This window comes from Melanotaenia boesemani, chromosome 16 (genome assembly GCF_017639745.1).
Source record: "Melanotaenia boesemani isolate fMelBoe1 chromosome 16, fMelBoe1.pri, whole genome shotgun sequence".
NCBI classification, from domain to species: domain Eukaryota; kingdom Metazoa; phylum Chordata; class Actinopteri; order Atheriniformes; family Melanotaeniidae; genus Melanotaenia; species Melanotaenia boesemani.
In genome coordinates, this window is record NC_055697.1 from 8,132,740 (window position 1) to 8,153,765 (window position 21,026).

The 21,026-nt window shown below is 39.3% G+C and overlaps 1 protein-coding gene across 2 annotated transcripts in view; it reads left to right on the top strand.

Annotated features, from left to right (window-relative positions):
- The window catches only part of LOC121655127 (adhesion G protein-coupled receptor A3), a 204,533-nt gene that overhangs the window by 158,793 nt on the left and 24,714 nt on the right, over window positions 1–21,026 (top strand). For both annotated transcript variants that reach the window (XM_042009561.1, XM_042009562.1), the window contains exons 16-17: window positions 6,176–6,299; window positions 19,595–19,740. In XM_042009561.1, coding sequence (XP_041865495.1) covers window positions 6,176–6,299; window positions 19,595–19,740 — 270 coding nt within the window. The remainder of the gene's footprint in view (window positions 1–6,175; window positions 6,300–19,594; window positions 19,741–21,026) is intronic.

A 21,026-nucleotide genomic window follows, 5' to 3' on the forward strand; every position in this document is an offset into this window, starting at 1 on the left:
GATAAACAGATCAGTGCAGTTGCTGAAGCTAGCTTTTCCAACTTGGTGTGATTACCTGGGTGAAGCATTAACTTCTTTATTTTTTATTTTATTTTATTTTTTTTTACCCTGTCCTGTCCAGCATTCTAACATACAGAACGGTGGTCTGTGTGCCATATTTTGCTTGACAGATTTGCTCTACCAAGGGAGACATGTTATATACATGGCTGCCCTTGATATTTTTATTATTTTTATTGTAATCTTATTTTCTTTCGTCTTATATGTCAGTGCCGAACCTGCAGATGAACATACCATTAACTTCTTTATAAAGAAGTGGAAAAAATTGTTTATGCTTTTACCACCTTCTCCTATACTCCCGTAATGCGTTATTTATTGGTCTGGAATTGTCTCATTTTCATATCTTTTAACTGGTTTGTAAAGGTATGGCCACTTTGCTGGTCCCTGTCAGTTTCCAAATCCATTTTAAGATTTTATTGCTTACTTTTAAAATTTTAAATGAATCTGCTCCATTTTTTAAACATATCTTCCTAATAGCCACATCCCTATAAAACATATATATATATATATATATATATATATATATATATATATATATATATATATATATATATATATATATTATATATATTAGATACTCCAAGATCCAGATTAAAACAAAGAGTGTTGCACTCTGCCCTTTAGGTTTTCCTAAGTATATTGAACAGTTTACTCCTATGTTTTCACACCACCCAGACTGCAGACATATTTAAACCAGTGCTTAAGATTCACTTGTTCTCTTTTGACTCAAGTACTTTATGACAAGTAAATTGGTCATTTGTATTATTCTGTGCTTTCATCCATATATGAATAAACTTGACCTTGATCTCCTCTACATTTACCACTGGGATGGATGTACTATCCATATCTTCCAGACCACAAATTATTAAACATCACAATGATGGTGCACTTTCTAGACACACAACCAAACTTTTTGTTTAGCTGAGTAAGTCTTTGTCCCTTAAGCATGGCAGAGAATTACTACGAGTAATTATAATACAAATATTATGCTGGCATATTCAAATATCTCACTTTTGGGTTCGGGATCTGGTGTTTATGTTAGTAATGCATAACTTAAATGCTCCAGCTAGAATCAGATGAATAGACCATTATCAGTACAAAGCCCTTCTTAGAACAAGAGGACATTAATTCCATTTGGAAAATGAAACAAAGTCCAGTAGAGCTTTTTCTGTGTCTCTTACAGGGTTAGAGGGTTTGCGTTCAACAGTGCTCACATTAACTAACTCTAACACCTCCTCCACACCTCCCGGCAGGCACTCCCCAGCACTAAAACACATCTCAGTTTAGTAACACTCCGGTTGTATAGTATCACTCCAGCTGACTGACGGCATCCAAGCTGTAAAATACTAGGACTGAGTGTTAAATGGGCAGAATGCAAGACAAGGATGTCCAGCGCTAGGCGCGGAGTGCACTGTGTACACAGGCATGAATGAATACATACAGCATGCCCTGCTGGTTCTTTCTCTGCCAACAAGATAATCCAAGACAGAATCCATGATTATGGATGCTGTAGTAATGTATGATGTATGAGCCAAGAAAACTCCACAGTGGTGGGTATCAGTTCTTTGAACCCCATATCTTTTGAAGCCAATTGACACAATTTGCATCAAATGTGTTCACAGCCATGACACAGTGAAAACCAGAAGACCCAAACATCACATAGATACTGCTGGAGTCCCGACCAATCCAATACTTTTTGGTTTACATTCAACCTATCAGATTCACGGAGTATAAATGTCAATACTTTCTGAATAGTTTGGTCATAACTGCAGCTGTTACAGTGAGACTTTCCGTTGTGCTATCTCATCATAGAAGAGCATATACCCTCGTTTTTCTAACCAGGCAAATTAGGGAGCGTTAGCAAATTATTAACACTGACCAGTTCTGCCAGTAGGGTCCCAAAGTATGTGCTGGTCTACAATCAAAAGTCTAACCTGTTCTTTTAAAATTACTAAAGCAATCTGCCATGAGTAGGAGAGTCACAAACAAGCAGCCCTGTTGATATGTTGTCTGGGAGCCTGTGCTTCACCAAAAACACACAGATGAAGACTGTTTCTTGCTGCTTCAGTGAAGGATATAAATTTGTAGGCAGAAATCCAATAACAGGTTTAGTTAAAATATTAAAGATGGGCTCTTTGGCTCAGACTACAATAAAGAGTTTGGAGTCTGAGGGAACGCCCTAGACTCTATGCTGTTCGTTGAGCACTTCATAAGCTGTTTTTGCTGAGGAATGCTGCTATTTAAGTAGTGTGATGTCATCATTTCAAGGGAGGGAATTGACTGCAACAACTTTTACTCATGTTAGAAAATGAATGCCAGGAGGCAGGTTTTCACAGCTGGACATTTTATTAATACTAGGTGAGTGATTTCAAGCTTTCCAGTCTGCTAAAATAGTCTGAAAGGGGTTCTTATCATGCTTTCATTTTAAATGACTTCACACAAATTGAGAATTCCTTTCTTTACACACTTTTCTCTTATCGGTGTTGCACAACACCTGGGTGTCCTCCTTGAAAGAACAATCACAGTCTTGTCAAGTGCAATATTTTAAGACATCCAGTAAATTGCAAGTGCAAAACTGATTTAGTTTATTTAAATACTCTCCTCCCAAAAAATGTTTGTGCCTTCAAAAACATCCATCCATTGTCTTACTGTTTAAATGGCGTTGGGTTGCAGGCGCGGCTGCCTAAGCAGGGAAGCCCAGATTTCTCACTGCCTGGCCACATTTGCCATTTCTTCCCTGGGGTTAGGTCTCCTTCCAGTGGAATGCCGGATGACCAAGCTTCTCACCCTATCTCCAAAGGAAAGCCCAGACACCCTGCGGAGGAAACTCCTTTTGACTGCTTGTATTCGCAGTCTTGTTCTTTCTGGTCACTACAGCTCGTGGTGAAACAAATCAAAAACCAGTCATCATAAATACATATGCAACAGGGTCCAAAGATCTCTGTCCACACCTTCAAAGAGCTACTCTGTTTGCACCACGTACAAAATGTTAGTAAATCTAACTTATAGACATTTCTGGCAGCTGTTTTATGTGTTGCACCATGTTGCAGCAAAGCCATTACAGAGTCCGAATTACCTCATATCTGCTGCTGCCTGTGACATGGATGTTCAACAGTGATCCACGGATGCTGGTTGGGGTAACTTACCTGGCACTCTATTACTTCATTAATGTAAACTACTTCATCTGTCACAAACTGACTTTAGCAAAGGTTGGTAAATTTCTGATTTGTCAGATATCTGACAGTTTTATCATCGCTAGTCTTTAGGCTGCAGTACACCACTGTATGTGGTCTGTCCCACAACCTTTGCATGTGCACATCTCTTAGAAAACCTCCAATACTACAGAAAATTTAGAGCTGCTGTTGCTTTAGAGATTTTTTTTTAAACTGTAATACCAAAGCGTAAATTCATTCAGTTAATTTAGTCTCACTCTGCCTAAGGTCACTTGTAGTATATGTTTACAGCGATTGCTGTCAGTGTTTTGACACCATTTTTTCACACACGTTTATTAAGGTTTAGTTGTTTTTTTTTAGCTCCAGTAGCTTGTAGCTGTGCGATAGATGAAAACACTGATTAAAGCTCTATAAATGTTTAGAAACTAACAAGCTAGTTTTTTTATCTCTCCAAAGTTAATAGAAAAGTAAAAGGGCTCCCAATATTTGGATTTTTTAGTTCTAAAAAAAAATATTCTAACATAATTATGCAGGAGGTCAGTGTTGGTTTGATGTGTGTGTTCAATATTTTTTGTGAGAGATTTGTTCCTTTTAATATGAAAAGAACACACTGAGAGACAGTCGTCATTATGTGGTGGTAATTTTTAGCGATATGATCTCTTACCCTCCTGTTTGCCATTATAATTACATTACCATGTAACCACTTCTGTCTAGGCATGTAATGCGCTGCACCCTCTGCTTTATAGGACATCAGCAGTAGGTTTGGCTTTGTTGTTTATGTCTAATGTGTTATATTACACTGTCCATCACTTTATTGTCTCTTACATTTGTCTGGGCAAGTGGTGAGGGGTGAGAGAGCAGATGCAGAGTCAGGACAGTTTTCCCCCTAACCCTTTGGGAGATAGAAATATGGAGGGTTGCTGGGTTAATGTACTTGACCCAGTGAAACCCTGCAGCTGAACTCATGAAAACCCCTTCCAGGGAGGCCAGAAGCCATCCTGATTTATGGCCTGCTTTGCTGGATGGAGTACAGTACCTGGACCACAGCAGAGGCCTCAAAACACCAGCTTTAATTCTCCCTCCCTTTGTGCAGAGCAGTGAAGCCTGGCCCTGGACACGCCTGGTGGCTCAGTGCTGAGACGATGCTTCATCTACAGTTGGCTCACGTGCAGTCGAAGCTCTGCTCCTCCATTTTGGGGAGCGAAGATTTCCAGCGCAGGGTTATATAATTCCAAATGGGGACAGTGACTGAACAGAGGAAAAAGGATGAAGCTGTCCAACAAATATGTTGATATTGTCTGACCTATTTAGCCTGTTTTTTAGAAACTGGATGGAAAGCAATAATGGTTGAGTGCTTTGCTCAAGGGTGAATGGATTGTGGCTGATGGCATGTTTCACAAAGTGGATATGAGTGCATAGTTTAGATTGTGAAAACTTCAATTGGCTCAGTCAACTGGAAGCAATCGCTTTTTATTTCATCATCAAACCAGCAGAACGACATTAGATGTATTGTGAGTGTGGGTGAAAAAGCTGTGTGGGAAGCTTGTACTCTAATCATACAATGAATTTTGGAAAAATGTCTGCAAATAGTCTTTTTTGCCTGAAGTAATTTATGGTTTTTGGCAAGGAGTTTAATTAATTCTGTCTTTTTATGCTTCAGTGCTGTGTTTGTTCAACATTTGATCTGCTGAAAAGCACATCTCTTAACACATATTATATATATATTTTTTTTAATTCTCTCTTTTTTATTGTGAAAAGGTTTCAAGCAGCATTCCTGTACGCACCATTCTTCTGAAAGTTCAGCCAGAATGAACTTGAAAGAAGCCCTTCTTTGTCACTGAATGGAGCAGATCTTTAACTATTTAGATTTTTTTTAGCTTTCTCAAAGGGAACTTGACAAACTGTTGTTCCTTTGAACAATCAGCCTGTCCACATCGTAGCAGTTTAAAAAGAAAAAAAAAAAAAAACTACAGACAAAAAAGCATTGTTTGATAGTGTCTTCGCTGGTGTCTTTGCTGATTTAAGAAACTTATAGTCTATCGCAATATGCAAAAACTTTGGATTTATTCTTTTTTTTTCCTTTTTTTTTACCTTCAGGATGTATTAAGAAAGAACACCAATGAGATTAATTCAATTAATATTTTCTATATCAGCAAATTCAAGATTATTTGATTTATTCTTCTTAAAGCATCACCCTGCTTCTCTGCCACTTGTGTGCCACCATTTCCAAATTCTCACAATTGAACATACTGATCTTCTACCTTCAAGCTGCCGATGGCAAATTTTAAGGAACATTTGGATCGTGCCGGGGCCAGCTTGGCTCTTTGGCAGAATGTTCAAAAAAGATCTGCAAAGACTAAGTCTGCAGCATTTGCCGGGATGTTCTTGCATGTTTGTCCATCTGTTCTACTAAATCACGCTGCCCCATCGACATCAGTTTACAAGGACGTCTGTGCATCCTGAGCTCAGCTCCTCCTGTCTTTTCCCCCTGTCCCGCAGCTCAGGAGCTGCAGACAGACCATTCTCCACTGTTCCACATATCCATTATTGTAATGCTGTCATTCATTAAAAGTGAATGTTTGTCCACTATTGATGATGCTTTCTGTTTTAATCTCTTTGAATCTTACTTTCATATACCTGAGTAAGAGCAGGGTGAAGCTTTATGCAATACTCTTTACTTGAAGGCAACTAAAAAATAGAGTTTTTTTTAACAATTTTGACCTAAAAAGATTTTGAGTACAGTTTTCTGTAATTCTTAACCACATGGACAGGAAGTGGAGCATGTGATGGCTATTTGGACTACTTAATATCTGAGCTTGTTAATCTAAGCTGCAACACAAAGATAACAAAAAAATGGGGGTAAGACTATAAACTCACCCTGTAACAGACAGTAAAAGCTCAAGTCATTAACTGACTGTAAACTGTTTAATTCTGTCTTTTTGTAGCGCGATCCGCATCAGTCGGAAAGGATGGCATATGCTTCTCAACTTCTGTTTCCACACGGCGCTGACCTTCGCTGTGTTTGCCGGTGGCATCAATCGAATCAAATACCCCATCATCTGTCAAGCAGTAAGTACATTCCCTTTTCATTCATCCCTCTCTCTAAGCTATGCAAAGAATTGATTGTGAATGTCTATTCGAGTGTCAGCCACTAAGCCAGCGAGTGCTGTGCGTGGATGCACAGTAACCTAGCTTTTCATGCTTTCATGCTTCAGCTGCATGTATGGACCGGACACTTCTTTAGTAAAGTACTGGCACAATGAGCACTGATGATTCAGGCTTCCCCATCATAAATGCACTCAGTTCACATCTCCCTGTGTCCTCTTTTCTTGTAAAGGGTTAATGGTGGGTGTTACAGCTTCATATTTTCTGGCCATTTTGAAAAATGGCAGCGTATAAAAGATAAGCTCCTCATAAAGAAAACAAAAAAAGCTGCAGCAAAAGAAGGTTGTGAAGCATTGAAAAAAAAGGGACTTTCTTTGAAAAACAACTCCTGGAGTAGTTTTATTCACATTTAGCTGCAGAACAATCTCTGTATGTTTTGTTACTTTTCTATCTGTAGTTATAGCTGTTAAATAAATGTGACTGAATAAAAAGTAGAAAGTAAAAAAAAAAATTTCCTCTGAAATGCAGTAGAAAGACGAAGCATTAAGTAGCATGAAATGGAAATGCTCATGAAAAGTGCAGTTACCTTAAGATTGTGATTGTGTTGAAGTTTTTTTTTTTTTTTTTGTGCATCCGCTCTACTGGTCGTGAACTTTGCTGTCAGTATGTGATCACATCCTCGGTGCTTGCGTCAGACTTGGATGAGTGAGCTAGATTCACGGAGCAACACAGAGATCTAGGATGCCAGGATAGATTTGGAAACAAAAAATGCATTTGTGCCTGGTAGCAATTCACTATTTTTAGGTTTTTCTGACAGAGGAAATAGAGGAGGAATGAAAAGGAAGACCAAGTGTATCACTGTGTATATTTTAAATAAAGAATCCATGCAGCATTAACTGGAGACACAAACACTTGCTTTGACATGCTCTAGTGGAAAAATATAAAACTCTTTCAAGATATAAAAAAAGCAACTGCATATGTTTAGAGTAGTTGAAGTGTATGTTGAGAAAAGAGTGAATGGAAATAGGAGGACAAAAGGGAAGATTTTTTTCATTGGAACAAAAAAGGCTGTGTGGTAGTAAGAGATCTCATTGTTGTTTGATTGATAGCTAGACCTGCTCAGGTTGTGAGTATAAAGCATCCCCCACTGTCATCTCACCTCAGTTGGGGGGACTGGGGAGGGGGGCATTTACTGTATCTAAGCACAAAGAAATTCACGTTCACCTTTTTTACTTCTTAGTCATAGTTTTCACTTCTTTTTGTCACTCATTGTTTGACTGGAACTTGTTCTCTCTGAGTTTTGTGAGCTGCAGCACATTTGGGACTCAGCTGTCTCCTCAGCTGTCACAGGCACTTTAGGTGGCCTGTTATTCCATCGTGTAAAGCCTCCACCTCTACATGATGGCATGCAGCCAGATCCTCCTGGGCTGTTTTACTGTTGTCATGTCTTCCCCCCATGCTAGTAGCTGTCACTGGAGTTTGTCACTGAATCCAACCACTCACATGCTCTCTGCCAATTAACACCACATAACCTGACTCACTGTATATGTCACTGGTTCAACACACCTTGCTGACCTTTTAAGTGACTACAACTCAATTTAAAGTGGCTCTATTATTCTCATTTCTGGGTTATTAACTTTAATATGTTGAGTCCACAAGGGCAGGAATTAATCCAGCATTTTTCACAAACCCCTTTATTTATTTTATATCAATCCTCTCCGTAAGCTCTTAGATCAGTCTCTGCCAGAAACGAGCAGAATGAGCCCCGCCTCCCCCTGATGTGGGCTGCCTCTGATTGGTCAACGGTCGGAAGCGCACACATCAACTGTGTTCATCGTAGAAACACGGCAGAACTCGTAAACAAACAGAAGTAATACTGTATACTCACCCTAATAGTAAACAATGTCAGCACAAAACATACAGTCGTACATGTTTGAGCCCGAGTAAGACCCCGAAAATGAGAGTGAACATCTCAGCAACCTGCAGCAATTCAGCAACCTGCAGCAAGGAATGCAGCAGCTATAGTCCAATGTAACATTTGCAGTCCTTCACTTGCTTTATATATTTATACATGCCTCTGTTAATAGGTGTATATGTGGCAAATGTACCACAATGCCAACAGAGGTGGAAAACGTCTGCTGCCAAGAAATAGATGAGGCACTGATGCTGTTTGCTAACACTTTTATGTATTTTTAGAATATAGTTAGCTGTATTTCTTGCTACTCTTGCTAAGCCAGTCTCTAGGGTTAAAGAACAGTGAAACATTGCCTACCATGATAATTTGTTGACATGACAATGAAACTACTTTATATGCAAATTTGTTCACACAGTCATAATATTTTACTATAACATAGGAAGTGAAAATAATCTGAGGTAATTAGTTTGCAGTAAGTATTCCAGGGCAGAGCTACACTGGGTTCCAGCCAGGTTGTTACGTTTGTAGCATCTCTACATATACTCAATCTGTTGTTTCACATGGCTAATCAGCTGGGTGTTTTTAGCCTGGTTGTTAGATTTGTAGCATTTTCGTCTGCAGTGTTGATCGCTAACTTTCTGGCTATCATTACATGTGTGTAACCTACTGGTAGTGATCAGGTAAAGTAAGTGTGGGTTCATTCCTTTAGTTCGACCGTTGCTCACATACTAACTATCCAAACAAAAGGGACAACTTATTTGGTTTACTTACAGCTTGTGGCTCAGGATTGATAAACCAAAGTTTTACTAGGAATGGTTGTTGGGAAGAATAGAAAGATTTAACCATGAACAAACAGTCTGAGCTGAATTTATTGTTACAGGCTATGTTTAGTCTGACCTTTGTCAAGCAAACAGAGAGTCCAACTGTGGCCAGAAACTCTCGACCTCACCCACCAGCTCAGGCTCCCTTCCTGCCAGAAAGGTGACATTTACATGAGATCCTGCCCCAAGTGGAGGACTTTGAGTATCTCAGGGTCTTTGTTCACAAATGTGGGAAGAATGGACCCAGAGATCTACAGATGGTTCAGTGGGACACTGGCAGTGATGCAGACTCTGCATAAGTTTGTTGTGGTGAAGAAGAAGAAGCTGAGCAGAAAGAAAAAGCTCTCGATTTACAAATCGATCTACTGTATGCTCCTACCCTCACTATGGTCACAAGCTGTGGGTAATGACTGAAAGAACACCATAGCGCAGGGGTGGCCAACGTCGGTCCTCAAGAGCCACAATCCTACAAGTTTTCCATGCATCCATGCATCCCTGCACCAGCACACCTGACTCAAATTAAATGGCTCCAACAGCCTATAAGGATCTGCATAATGACTCATTAGTTTAAGTCAGGTGTGATAGTGCAGGGATACATGGAAAACCTGCAGGATTGTGGCTCTCGAGGACCGATTAGTTTCTTCTGCAAGGTGTCTGGGCTTTCCATTAAATATAGGGTGAAAACCTTGGTCATCCGGGGCGGCCTCAGAGTAGAACTGTTGCTCCTCTACATCAGGAGGAGCCAAATGAGGGGGGCCAGGCAACTGGTTAGGACACCTTTGGGCACATTCCACTGGAAGGAGGTCCAGCAGAAGACCCAGAACTCGCTATGTCTCTCAGCTGGTCTCCCAATGTCTTGGGATTCGTTTGGGGGAGCTTAAACAAGTGGCCAGACAGAGGGAAGTCAGGGCTTCTTTGCTTAGGTTACTGTCTCTGTGATCTGACCCCAGAAAAACGATTAAGAACGGATAAATCTTGGGACAAGAACTGTATCACAAGAGAAGAGAGAAGAATAATTTATCCATATTTGAAGATTCCTACTTTTGGTTGGAGCAACGCACACATGCCTGGCTGGACTTCTGTGGTGCCTAATGGTATCAATTCCAGAGGGATCTTTCCTCTATTCTGTTGCCTGGTTTTCTCAGTCCCCTGGAAGCCTATCAGCCAGATGATAAGCTTTTTCCTCTCTCCTTTATTGCACTCAAAAGACAGAGATTTCCAGACTAATGCTCCTAGAAGGCATATCAAACAAAGGTGTTCAGTACTCACAAGATTATTTTAAGAAGTTTATCAATAATTGCATGGGCCAGTAAAATGTAAAGGAGCTCTGTGAGTTGGTCTTTGATGCTAAATATAAGTAAGAGGGTGGTTAAAATCCATTGACATTGTGCTCTTTAACTGAGTTTGGACCTGGTTGTCCCCAAAGAAAGATTTGTGGATAAGGTGTGTCGCTCAGTCATCGGATTTTTACTGAATTCAATAATCAATGGTTCATTTACCCTGAGGTTTTTGTTTTCCTTTTTGGGTCCACTAATCTTCTAATCAGCTGTTTTACTTCTGACTGTAAAGTGTATTGATTAACAAAATCTAACAAATAATTTTTAAGTGTGTGCCTCTGTTTGTCTCAACAGGTTCTCTACACTAGAATGAGTAATAAAAAAATATTTTTCTGCTCCTAATGGGATTTTAATATTGCTCTATTTATACCTTCATTTACTCGGGCGTTCGCCGGGACAGTGAGATAAAGCAGCAGGGCATGTTTACAGTTTTTTCTTTCTAGAACACTAAACCCTATTGTCTGAACCAAATGCTCAATTGCTTGAACCCACTGATTGAATCAGTCACTCTTCTTGCAAAACCATAAGCACTTTCACATGTTTAGACACAACTTGCCAACATATCCAACATATTTTTATTGTGATGCACCTGTGCTGCATAATGGTGGGCACAGGTGGCAAAAGTCAAACACAATTAAAGCGCACAGGTGTCACAGGCATGTGAGGCACTGCAATGGACGGAAATCTGAGTGGAGGAAGAGTTTGTCTGATAGGTGGTCGAGGTGATTAGCTAAGACAAAGAACAGTAATATCTGATGAAATCAGAGCTACTGTGATTGACCATGTTCTTGCCCATGGTATGAGCATGAAGGAGGCCGGACAAAAGGTACAGCCAAACATCAGAAGATTCACTGTGTCCATCATAATCAGAAGATTTAGAGAAGAGAACAGGTAATTACCTTTTTTTGACATTACAGTATATAAATGTTGACAGCAATTACTGTATGACTATACTACATACTGTACCACAATATACTGTAACTGTTTCAGTACATCACTGTGCCAGTGTACTGTAGTATTGTAATGGAGGTTTAGGGTAAATGTTTGTTTGTAGGTCTAGTATTCTATCTAAGTTTCTGTAACTGCATGCTCTCTTTTTGTAGAGCTGAAAGACTGCTACATGGGGGCGGGAGGACAGGTATGTTCTCCCCACACCAAGAGACCCTAATTGTTGTTATGGTCCATGAGAACAACACCATTAAACTGTGTGAAATTCAGCAGAAGATCATTGAGGACCATGTAAATTGAGGGTATCAGCAGTGTAGCTTCGCTACTGTTGATCACGTCCTCAAATGCAACAGGGAGCATGAAACAGCTGTACAGATGCCAGTATGTACAGGTTAGTGTACATATTCAGACACTTTTAATGTTTTACTGTAAGTAGTGATTTACTGCAGTGGTCTAAATCACTTTCTATATGACTTCCAAAACTATTTCTACATAGGTTTTCAACTGGATGCAATGGAAAGACCGCATGAAAATGTGAATGAAGCGGGGTTTAATCTCTCTAAAAGGAGAAGGAGAGGCTGTAGTGTGATTGGCCAACGGGATATTGTTGGTGTCCCTGAGCTCGTCCACCGTCATGCCAACCTGGAGCCCTGTAACACTCACCTGCTCTTTATTTTCCTCAATCACATGCAAGATGCTCTGTTAGGGCAACAGGATGAACATTCTGTTGTTGTTGTTTGGGACAATGTAAGTTTTCACAGAGCCCTCCAGGTTAGAGTGGTTCGATCCAAGGTTTTCTCAATCTTTGCCTTCCACTGTACTTTCCTGACCCCCATTGAAGAATTCTTCTCATGTCTGTGGAAGGTATGAATGCCAACCTTACACCAGGGTAAATCTCCTGCAAGCCAAGGAACTAGCCTGTGGTGACATAGGTGTAGAGGGATGCCAAGCCTGGATACGGCATACCAAGGAAGAACATACCAAGAAAAAATGTGGCCTGTGATGTGGATGAAGTCCTGTGCCCTTAACCAGTCCAGAGAAATGATGCTGTGGCTGAGTAATGCACGTCTCATTTGTATATGTTTGGACATTATTTTTAAGTAGGCTTACTGTATACAAGTGCCAAATGCACAGGTTCATTTGCAAAATGCATTTAGCCTACAGTGAACAATAAACATTTATTTCTACAGCTTCATGTTCTGAGCATTGTTCTGTTTTTCTATGTAATGTTTAGTGACTGCTCAGTCGTGTTTTAATTTTGATGACTCGGGGCATGACTTGACAATATAGTTCAGTTTTGGGCACAAATTAAACTGTTTAAGGTGGGTTTCTTTTTGCAAGAAAAGTCTGAGGTTTTTCAAATGTAGCTTAAATTGGGTTTTGTGTTCAGTTTGGATACAAGTTTTCGAGAAATGTGTCTTTGCAATCGAGAAACTGAGTAGACTTAATGTAAAAATGATAAATTTTTAACTATAATTCTTTCAATTGATAAGTGAAAAGTAGACCAAGTTCAGAGTTAAAGAGCCCCGAGATTTGCTCTGGTGTGCAGTGGTTTTAGATTTATGAGCAGTAGTATTGAAATATTTAGTAAGATTCTGCAGGCAAGCTCTTTGAACAAATATGAATCACTGTGGTTCTCCTTTTTAAAACCGCACATCCAGCAGAAACACACTGGGGAAGGGTGGCCATCTGCCTCGACCCTTTGGGGGTGGAGAGGACAGAGGGGTTAACAAGCACCATAATGCAGATTTGCGCTGCTGAACCATGTAAACATTATGTGTTGAACCGGTCAGGGGGTCTCAGTGTTTTTATTTTTTTGTTATCATAGACGGTGAGACGTTTATCCTGGAAGTGGAGACTCACGTGATTCTCCACTTCTCCTGTGATCTCGTAGTGGACAGCACTCATGGGCGCTCCACACCTGACATGCTCCCGAAATAAAATGCCACGCCACGCAGGTCGGAACAAAACCGTGGCGCAGCTGTAACGTGATGCACACATACCCGGTATAATTCCGGCATATAGCTACAGCAGTTTAACTAAAAATGTGGCTAATGGTCCCCCAAGCCAATTCTAGCAATAAGCTTTATCAAAAAGACAGTTGTTTTCGTGATTTAAAATCAAGTTACAGTCCAGGGCCAATAAATAAACACAATCAATCTGGTTTAGGATATAGCACAAGCCTGGGACTATGTGGAGAAGACGGAAGAACACAATAAATCTAATGCGTTAGCCAAACAAGAATGTATGATTGTACATTACTGTAGTTTACACTTACCAAGAGGTATTTGAACATTTGGTTGAAACAAACAACTTCCTAGTTGCTGTCTTACAAACAACTCATTTGGCTGAATTATTTTAGAAAATAAAAACTGATTTTATTACATTTAAAAGGGAAGTTGAATGTAATTAGAGATTGAATGAGTTATTAGTAACGGGTCATGAGGATTTTTTTTCTTTGTTTTTCCATCATAATAATCAATCAGATACCCACAGTTATGAATGTTAATAAGTCCTTGATAAATTCCTCCTCCACTAAAACAATCCATCTGGTTTGGATTTTCTTTTTGTCAAACTGGTTGGATAGTTTGCTGAAGTTCTGATGAATTCAAGATGAAGTACTGTCTAAAGGGCTTGTCACAGCATTGCTAAAGCATTAATAACTGATAATCAATTATTAACGATTAACACATTGGTTATCACAATTAATACAGTTAATCTTTTTATAAATAGGTAGCTATAAATCTAAAAACCTTTCTTAGGAAGGACATTTCTTTGCCTGTAAGCGCTGTAGATGTAGGCATAGCTGGCCCTGTCATTTCTCTTTTAAATCGTCTGGCATGCATTCATTTATCTGACTTTGTCTCGAGGCCTTTGATTTTTTTTTTTCTTCTTCCTTTTTTTTTATTGCTCCTCCGTTATCCAATCACTGCTGACGGAATAACTGTCAGGAGATTTGGGCCAGAGCCCAAATGTCTGCTGTGCGACTAAGATCGAGGAAGGGCCCACCAGACACAATTTGGGATAATTACCCAATTGCTTGAGGAGATGTGTGTTCACATGATACACACACGTCAAATGCACACATAGCCAGAAGCAGTGCCTGCTGGCTTCTGTGCCCCCCCCTCTCTGCACACACATGTAGCCTCTTCTCTCCTCCCAAAGGGAGGTTCATGCTAAATTTTAAGCATCCACTCCCAGCCCACCACCTCCACCTGCATCATGTCCTCATACTCCTGTTCTTTATCTGTATGTCACTCTTCTGTTTGGCACTGTCATGATGCAGCACGATTCCTTGTCTTTCCAGCCTCAAAGTCGTGTCTAATCTCTGTTTCTGTCTTTTCTTCAACAAGACTTTGCTTTATCTTTGACTTGAACAAAACTCCAGCTGTAGCAGAACAACATACAGTATATCCTTGTCTCTCCTGCCCTCATACTATACCTAGGCAGTCCTCAGACCATCAACATTTGGATTGTACATCACAGGTGATTGCTTAGTGAGTGTGTCTGGTGTTAAATAACCTATTAATTAAGCAAATAACTTTGCTAAGGATGTGACCTAAATTTGAGGTTACATCCAGCAGCCAGCTTAAAGATGCTATGCTGAGGACTTCCTCATTAGCGTGCCACTGTGAAATTAGTTGTGACGGCCGCCAATACTGTAAAAAAAAAAAAAAAGATCCCAAGTGAATTCCTTTGTACTTCCATTGGGTCCAATTTCAGAGCTCCCGAGCTCATTTCTTCATTGAAAAAGGCTTCTGCTGGACTGGTTACTTATGCATAAAAAAACCGTTGGAAGCTGATATAATGAATATGGTATGTTGGACATAGTAGAGGAACTTTAAATAAAGCATTATTAGCTTATGCTCAAATTGTTGAAGCAGTTCCTTTGACAATGTTATCTTTGCAGAAAAGCTACAACACTCTCAGGCTGAAAAGTGCTTCTCTAAATCAACATATAGGACAAAGAAGACATCTGAATAAACAAGCATTCAATAAAAGGACTTCTTTTGAAAGATCCCATGGTAACGTTATTCAATATTTGATGCATTTATGTCAGTAAAACTTCCTGCATCGTGACAAATCATGAAATAGCCAAGTTGGTTCAAAGCAAAAACATTACAATTTCACATACAAAGGGTAAAAAATGTAATCATTATTACATTTTTTTTTTTTGTTTTTCCTCAACAAAGAATCATCTTGAGTTAAATTTCATCGGCATGTTAATGTCCTGTGACTCCATATTTGATTAAGTCCTCTTTCCATATGTTGCTAGTGTTTTCCTGGCTGCAAAAGATTATGGCAGGAGTGTCCAATTCCAGTCCTTGAGGGTCATTGTCCTGCAGGTTTTAGATGTTTCTTACTTCAACATTCCTGACTCAAATTAATGGGTTATTAAAAAGGTTGGTTCAGAACTTGACAACAAGCTGATCCTTTTACTTTGAATCAGGTGCGTTGGAGCAGGGACACATCTAAAATCAACAGGATACTGACAGACTTAGACATCCCCGATTTAAGGTCTGTAAATACTCCACAAAAACAAGAAAAAGTTTGTTTCCACATGGTTACAACAACAATGCTCATTCTGACCAGGACCTTTCATACACAATGAGAAATGTCCAGAGCGCGTTGTGCCTTACATGATGTGTTTTATAGAATATAAGAACATAATGCTTACTAGAGATTACTGGGTTGGGTTATCCATACTTGTTTACTGATGGTCCCAGTTAAGTATGTTTTGAGTGCACTTTGTCAAGTAAAACAAGGGCACCCTGATGAAGGTGGTGACGACTTGCTCGGTCATCATTATCTAGTATTCTATTGGCTGGAGGAGGTTTGACAGACAGCTCATTCAGCAACCCAAGAGAGAGGAAAACATATCCAAAAGAGAGCAGAGAATGTGTCTGAGTGCGAGGGAAAGAGACCGAGCTTGAGTGCAGGAGATTTAAGCCTGCAACACTAAAGTTGAGAAGAGGAGCAGAGTTTTGAAAGGAAGAACGATATATTTGAGAGCCAGAAAGGACTTTTTGAGTGTGATTAAGGACATAAAAACAAGAAATCTTGCTGCCAAGTCGAACAATTGCGCTCAGTAAAAAATAGGGAAATACCCTCATACAAATGCACTTGTTTCTGGTAAGACTGTGTTGACATTTTTCTTGTGTTCCTGACTTTTCCGAAGCACTTTGAAAGGGAAGATGAAGAGAGGGACATTATTTTTGCTGTTGTCTGAAAGCTCCCCCACAACACACCTCTGAATTTTACACACTGCACCTTTAAATTAAAGATTCAAGAAAATGAAAAAATGCTGCCTTTATATCTTATCAAGAACAGTTGACTGATGCTGTGTTTTTGAGACATTAACTGTGAGCTGAGTGTATAGTAACACTGTTGGAAATGAAACACAAAGAGACAAAGGCTCTTTTTATGTCTGGAGTATCCCTGCTCTCCGGCTGCTTATGACTCTAACAAACTCCATGAATATGGTAGGGCACCCTGTGAGTAGCCCTCAGGCAAAACCCAGGCCATAAAAAAATAATTGGAGGTGTCCAGATGAGAGTATTAGCATTTTTATCTACTCAGATCAGAGTTGGACAGCTAAGACACCTTCAAAGAAGGCAGGAGGAGGATTTTATTAAAAAGAAAAAAAATCTTACTCTTGCTGCATTTGTATGAAAGAAATATTAGAATATTGGTGAATTTGTTAGGAATGAATTGCAAAAAGATGCATAGCAAGCTTTTTGTGCTGACTCCTCATCAATTTTCCTCCAGTTCTTATTATGCGTTTGCTACCTCTGAATAGTTACCTGGCTAGTGTCAAATATGATAGTCCTCAGCTGTTTTAGTCAGAACAGATGCAATTTTGCACAAATAATCATCAGTGCTGCTGTCTAAGAAGTATCTGATGACAAACACTGAGCACCGATAATACAGAAAGTGTTACTGTTTGTTATAACTTTTTAATTCCATTTGTTTAGGACCCAATGTCATCAGCGGAAGAGATTAAAGAAGGACTTGTTATGAATTGTTTTAATCTGGACACATTGATTAGATTTCCTGGGGCTCTTCCCAGCTCCTGTTTTGCCACCATGATGATTATGCTGCTCATTGATTCTAATCAATGTCTGAAATATTGTATTTACTCAGATTCTCGAACACACACACACACACACAGCAGGTAGAAGTGGTAAAGCATCTGAATATGAAACTAGGACTTGGTTGTTGAGGTATTTGCTTGCATAAATTACCAACTTTTGGGGTTTTCTAAAATGATTTCACTATTATGTTTTTTTTGTTTGTTTTTTAATAACGAGCTGGTTCAAAATAATGTCCTCACATGTTGTTGGAGTCATTATTATGAGCTTGATTTTTCTCTGAGCTGTAAACTGCCTTCTTTTTTTGTTTTTCTGACAGTACAGTTTATGCACAGCTACAGTACAAGACAAGAAACAGTGAAAAAAGGCTGCTTTCAGAACCAAAGAATAACCAGTGTGTTTTTCTCAAAACAGCGGTGTCCGTGGGCCATTCATCTTACATGATGGGCTGGTTTTTTGTTATTGTTCTTGTCTTTTTTATTTATTTATTTTTTCTTGGATTTCCAATTTGTTGCTCAGTTGTTTGAGTTAGAAGGTTGTTTTAGTTGCATTAGCGTTGCAGTGGCAAACTGTCAGACTTCCATTTTCAGATTACTTTCTGCTCAGTGTCTTGATTTGATAAGCTGAACTGGAACTGTGTCAGTGTAGGTGTTAATTTCCTAGCTACAAAGTAGCTTTGAGGAACAAACACATGACAGAATCTTCAACAGAAAGAATAAACTTGGACAATAATTCCAGATTCTTAATAACATCTTATTTTATTTTATTTAGCCTTTTCTTACACAGGTTTCATTTTCAAAAAAGATCTGTTTTAAACAAGCTTGCATTTATAACAAAAGTCATCCTGCATTCAAGAAATGAAACCACTGAGAGTAATTATTACTTATTCTGCACAAAACAGGCTATCTAACTGGTTAATTGCTTATTAGGACTGTGATATGTTTGACAGTTGCTCAGCTAGTTGTAGCTGTGTAATCTGTATTTCAGAAAGCCAGCAGATGGACGGCAATGTTGCTGCCCGTCAGCTGGCTGAAGTAAAATGGTATTTTACATTAGCAGATAGCTGTTTGTTTGATCAAGCAGTTGAAAAGATAAAACAATTTGTTCAGGACATGAATCAGTTCGTTACTGTCCATACTGATCATTTCAGATGCCCTCCTCCTCCCTTATAATCATATTTAAAACGCACTTCCTTTTTGTCTGTTGTTGCCACTAATGAAGCTCTGAAGTGCTCGGACTCCAAAGCGATGATTGACTCGCCACCCGCTCCCTGCTTTCTTGAAGCAGCTCACGGACACTTCCAATTAGAATCTGGTCTGTGGTGCGCTAGCTTCAGTCCCTCGGCCTATCATGCTGGGAAGAAGCTATTTGATTGGATATCTCAGGTTGCCAGTTAATCATGAACAGGCTGAATCTGACTGGGTGGAGAAACTGTATGTAATGTGTAAAATAACTTAAAGTAAGCTAACAGTGGGATAGTTCTTTGTCCTCCATCTTCTTTCTTTCTTTCTTTCTTTCTTTCTTTCTTTCTTTCTTTCTTTCTTTCTGTCTTTCTGTCTTTTTTTCTTAAATAAAGTCTGATTTGTTTCACCACACAAAAATAATTCCTGGATGTTAAAACAAGGAGGGAGATACTGTATGTATGCATTGTGTGCATTGTGTGTGTGTAGTTTGGAAAAACAATCACTCACTGACATTTGTCAACGTGACCATAATTTCTATTCAGATTTATTATTCACAGTGCACACCTCATGTCCTCTAACTCTGCTGATAAAGAGCTGCTCAGTATCCACCTGTATAGCCTCACTATAATGCTGTTATCCCAGACAACCTTGATAGATCAATGGCACTTTTTAACCTGTTTTTTTTTCCATTCGCATACTGTTGTGTTTTAGTGAACGATAACACAAAGCAGTCAGGTCTTAAAGGAAAACGACTGAAGAGACACTCTTGGGGTGACATTGATTTTTTTTTTTTTTTTTTTTTTTTTTTTTAACTGAGAGGCAGCTTATCTTGAACATTTTTTTTCCACTTGAAGGAATACAGTCAAGTTTGACTTTTTCCCCCAGGGGCACACTGTACAATATTGTTAAGTTTAGGAAAGTCAAAGAGGTAATTTGATGCATCTTTGTGCCTCAATCTACAGGTTGGGTTTGTGCTGCACTACTCATCGTTGTCGACGATGCTGTGGCTCGGGGTGACGGCCAGGAATATTTATAAACAGGTGACCAAGAAGCCTCTGCAGAGTCAGGACGGTGACCCTCCTCCACCTTCCAAGCAGACCCTGCTGAGGTGAGCATAAATGTCCTTCTCAAAGCTGGATGCTTCATGATGTGAAATGTGTACACACTTGTGTGTGTGTGTGTGTCTGTGAGTGTGTGACCATTTCTTTTGATCTTTCCTGCACAGGCATTACTGCTTCCTGCATGACTGTGTGTCTGCAGAGGCTGAAGATTGGTTCACTGCACAACCATTTGCTTTTTTATTTCATTTGTGTCAGTGCTGAGGTGACTGGGAGGTGTGTGCGTGCATCCAAAAGCTATTTCTGTCTAGCTGTAAGCTGTAAGCAGGAGTGAGTGAAGCATTCAGATCAATCAAAGCAACAATGTACAGTATAATAAAGCTTCTTCTTTCTAAATTTTATAAGAAAGAAAACTGCAGGTATTGTAACACATCACTAGAAATCGTTAGGAAATGTTCACTTTTAACTCACTGCTAGGCAAGGCAAGGCAAATTTATTTGTATAGCACATTTCATGTACAAGACAATTCAAAGTGTTTACATGAAACATTTCAGCAGGGTGCAGAAAGAAATACATGTGCATTAATAATAATAAAAAAGATTAAAAAGATTAAAAGAAATGCAATTAATGAATTAAAAACAGAATGAAGATGGTAAAATAAAATAGATAAAATGCAAGAAATAAAATTTCAGTGTGGGGAAAAGACAATATTAAAACATGATTCCAGCTCAAAAGAACCAGATGTAGGTTTTGATTTCTAAATAAAAACTAGTTCCATGCAGCAGAGAAGAGGTGGGTCTTTAACCTGGATTTAAATAAACTGAGTGTTTCAGCTGATCTGAGGCTTTCTTGGAGTTTGTTCCAGAAATGTGGAGCATAGAAGCTTCTCCATGTCTGGTTCTGACTCTGGGAACTGATAAGAAACTGGAACCAGATGACCTGAGTGTTCTGGTAGGTTCATACTGGGTCAAGAGGTCACTGATGTATGTTGGTCCTAAACCATTCCGAGTTTTATAGACCGTCAGCAGAACTTTAAAGTCTAAACTCTGACAAACAGGCAGCCAATGTAAAGACCTCAGAGCTGGACTGAGGTGGTCCACTTTCTTGTTGTTAGTGAGGACTCGAGCAGCAGAGTTCTGAATAAGCTGCAGGTGTCTAATTGATTTTTTAGGTAGAACCTGTAAAAACACTGTTACAATAATCAAGCGGACTAAAGATGAATGTATGGACTAGTTTTTCCAGGTCGTGCTGAGACATCAGATCTTTTACCCTTGATATACTCTTAAGGTGATAGTAGGCTGACTTTGTAATTCCCCTAATGTGTTTTTCAAATCTC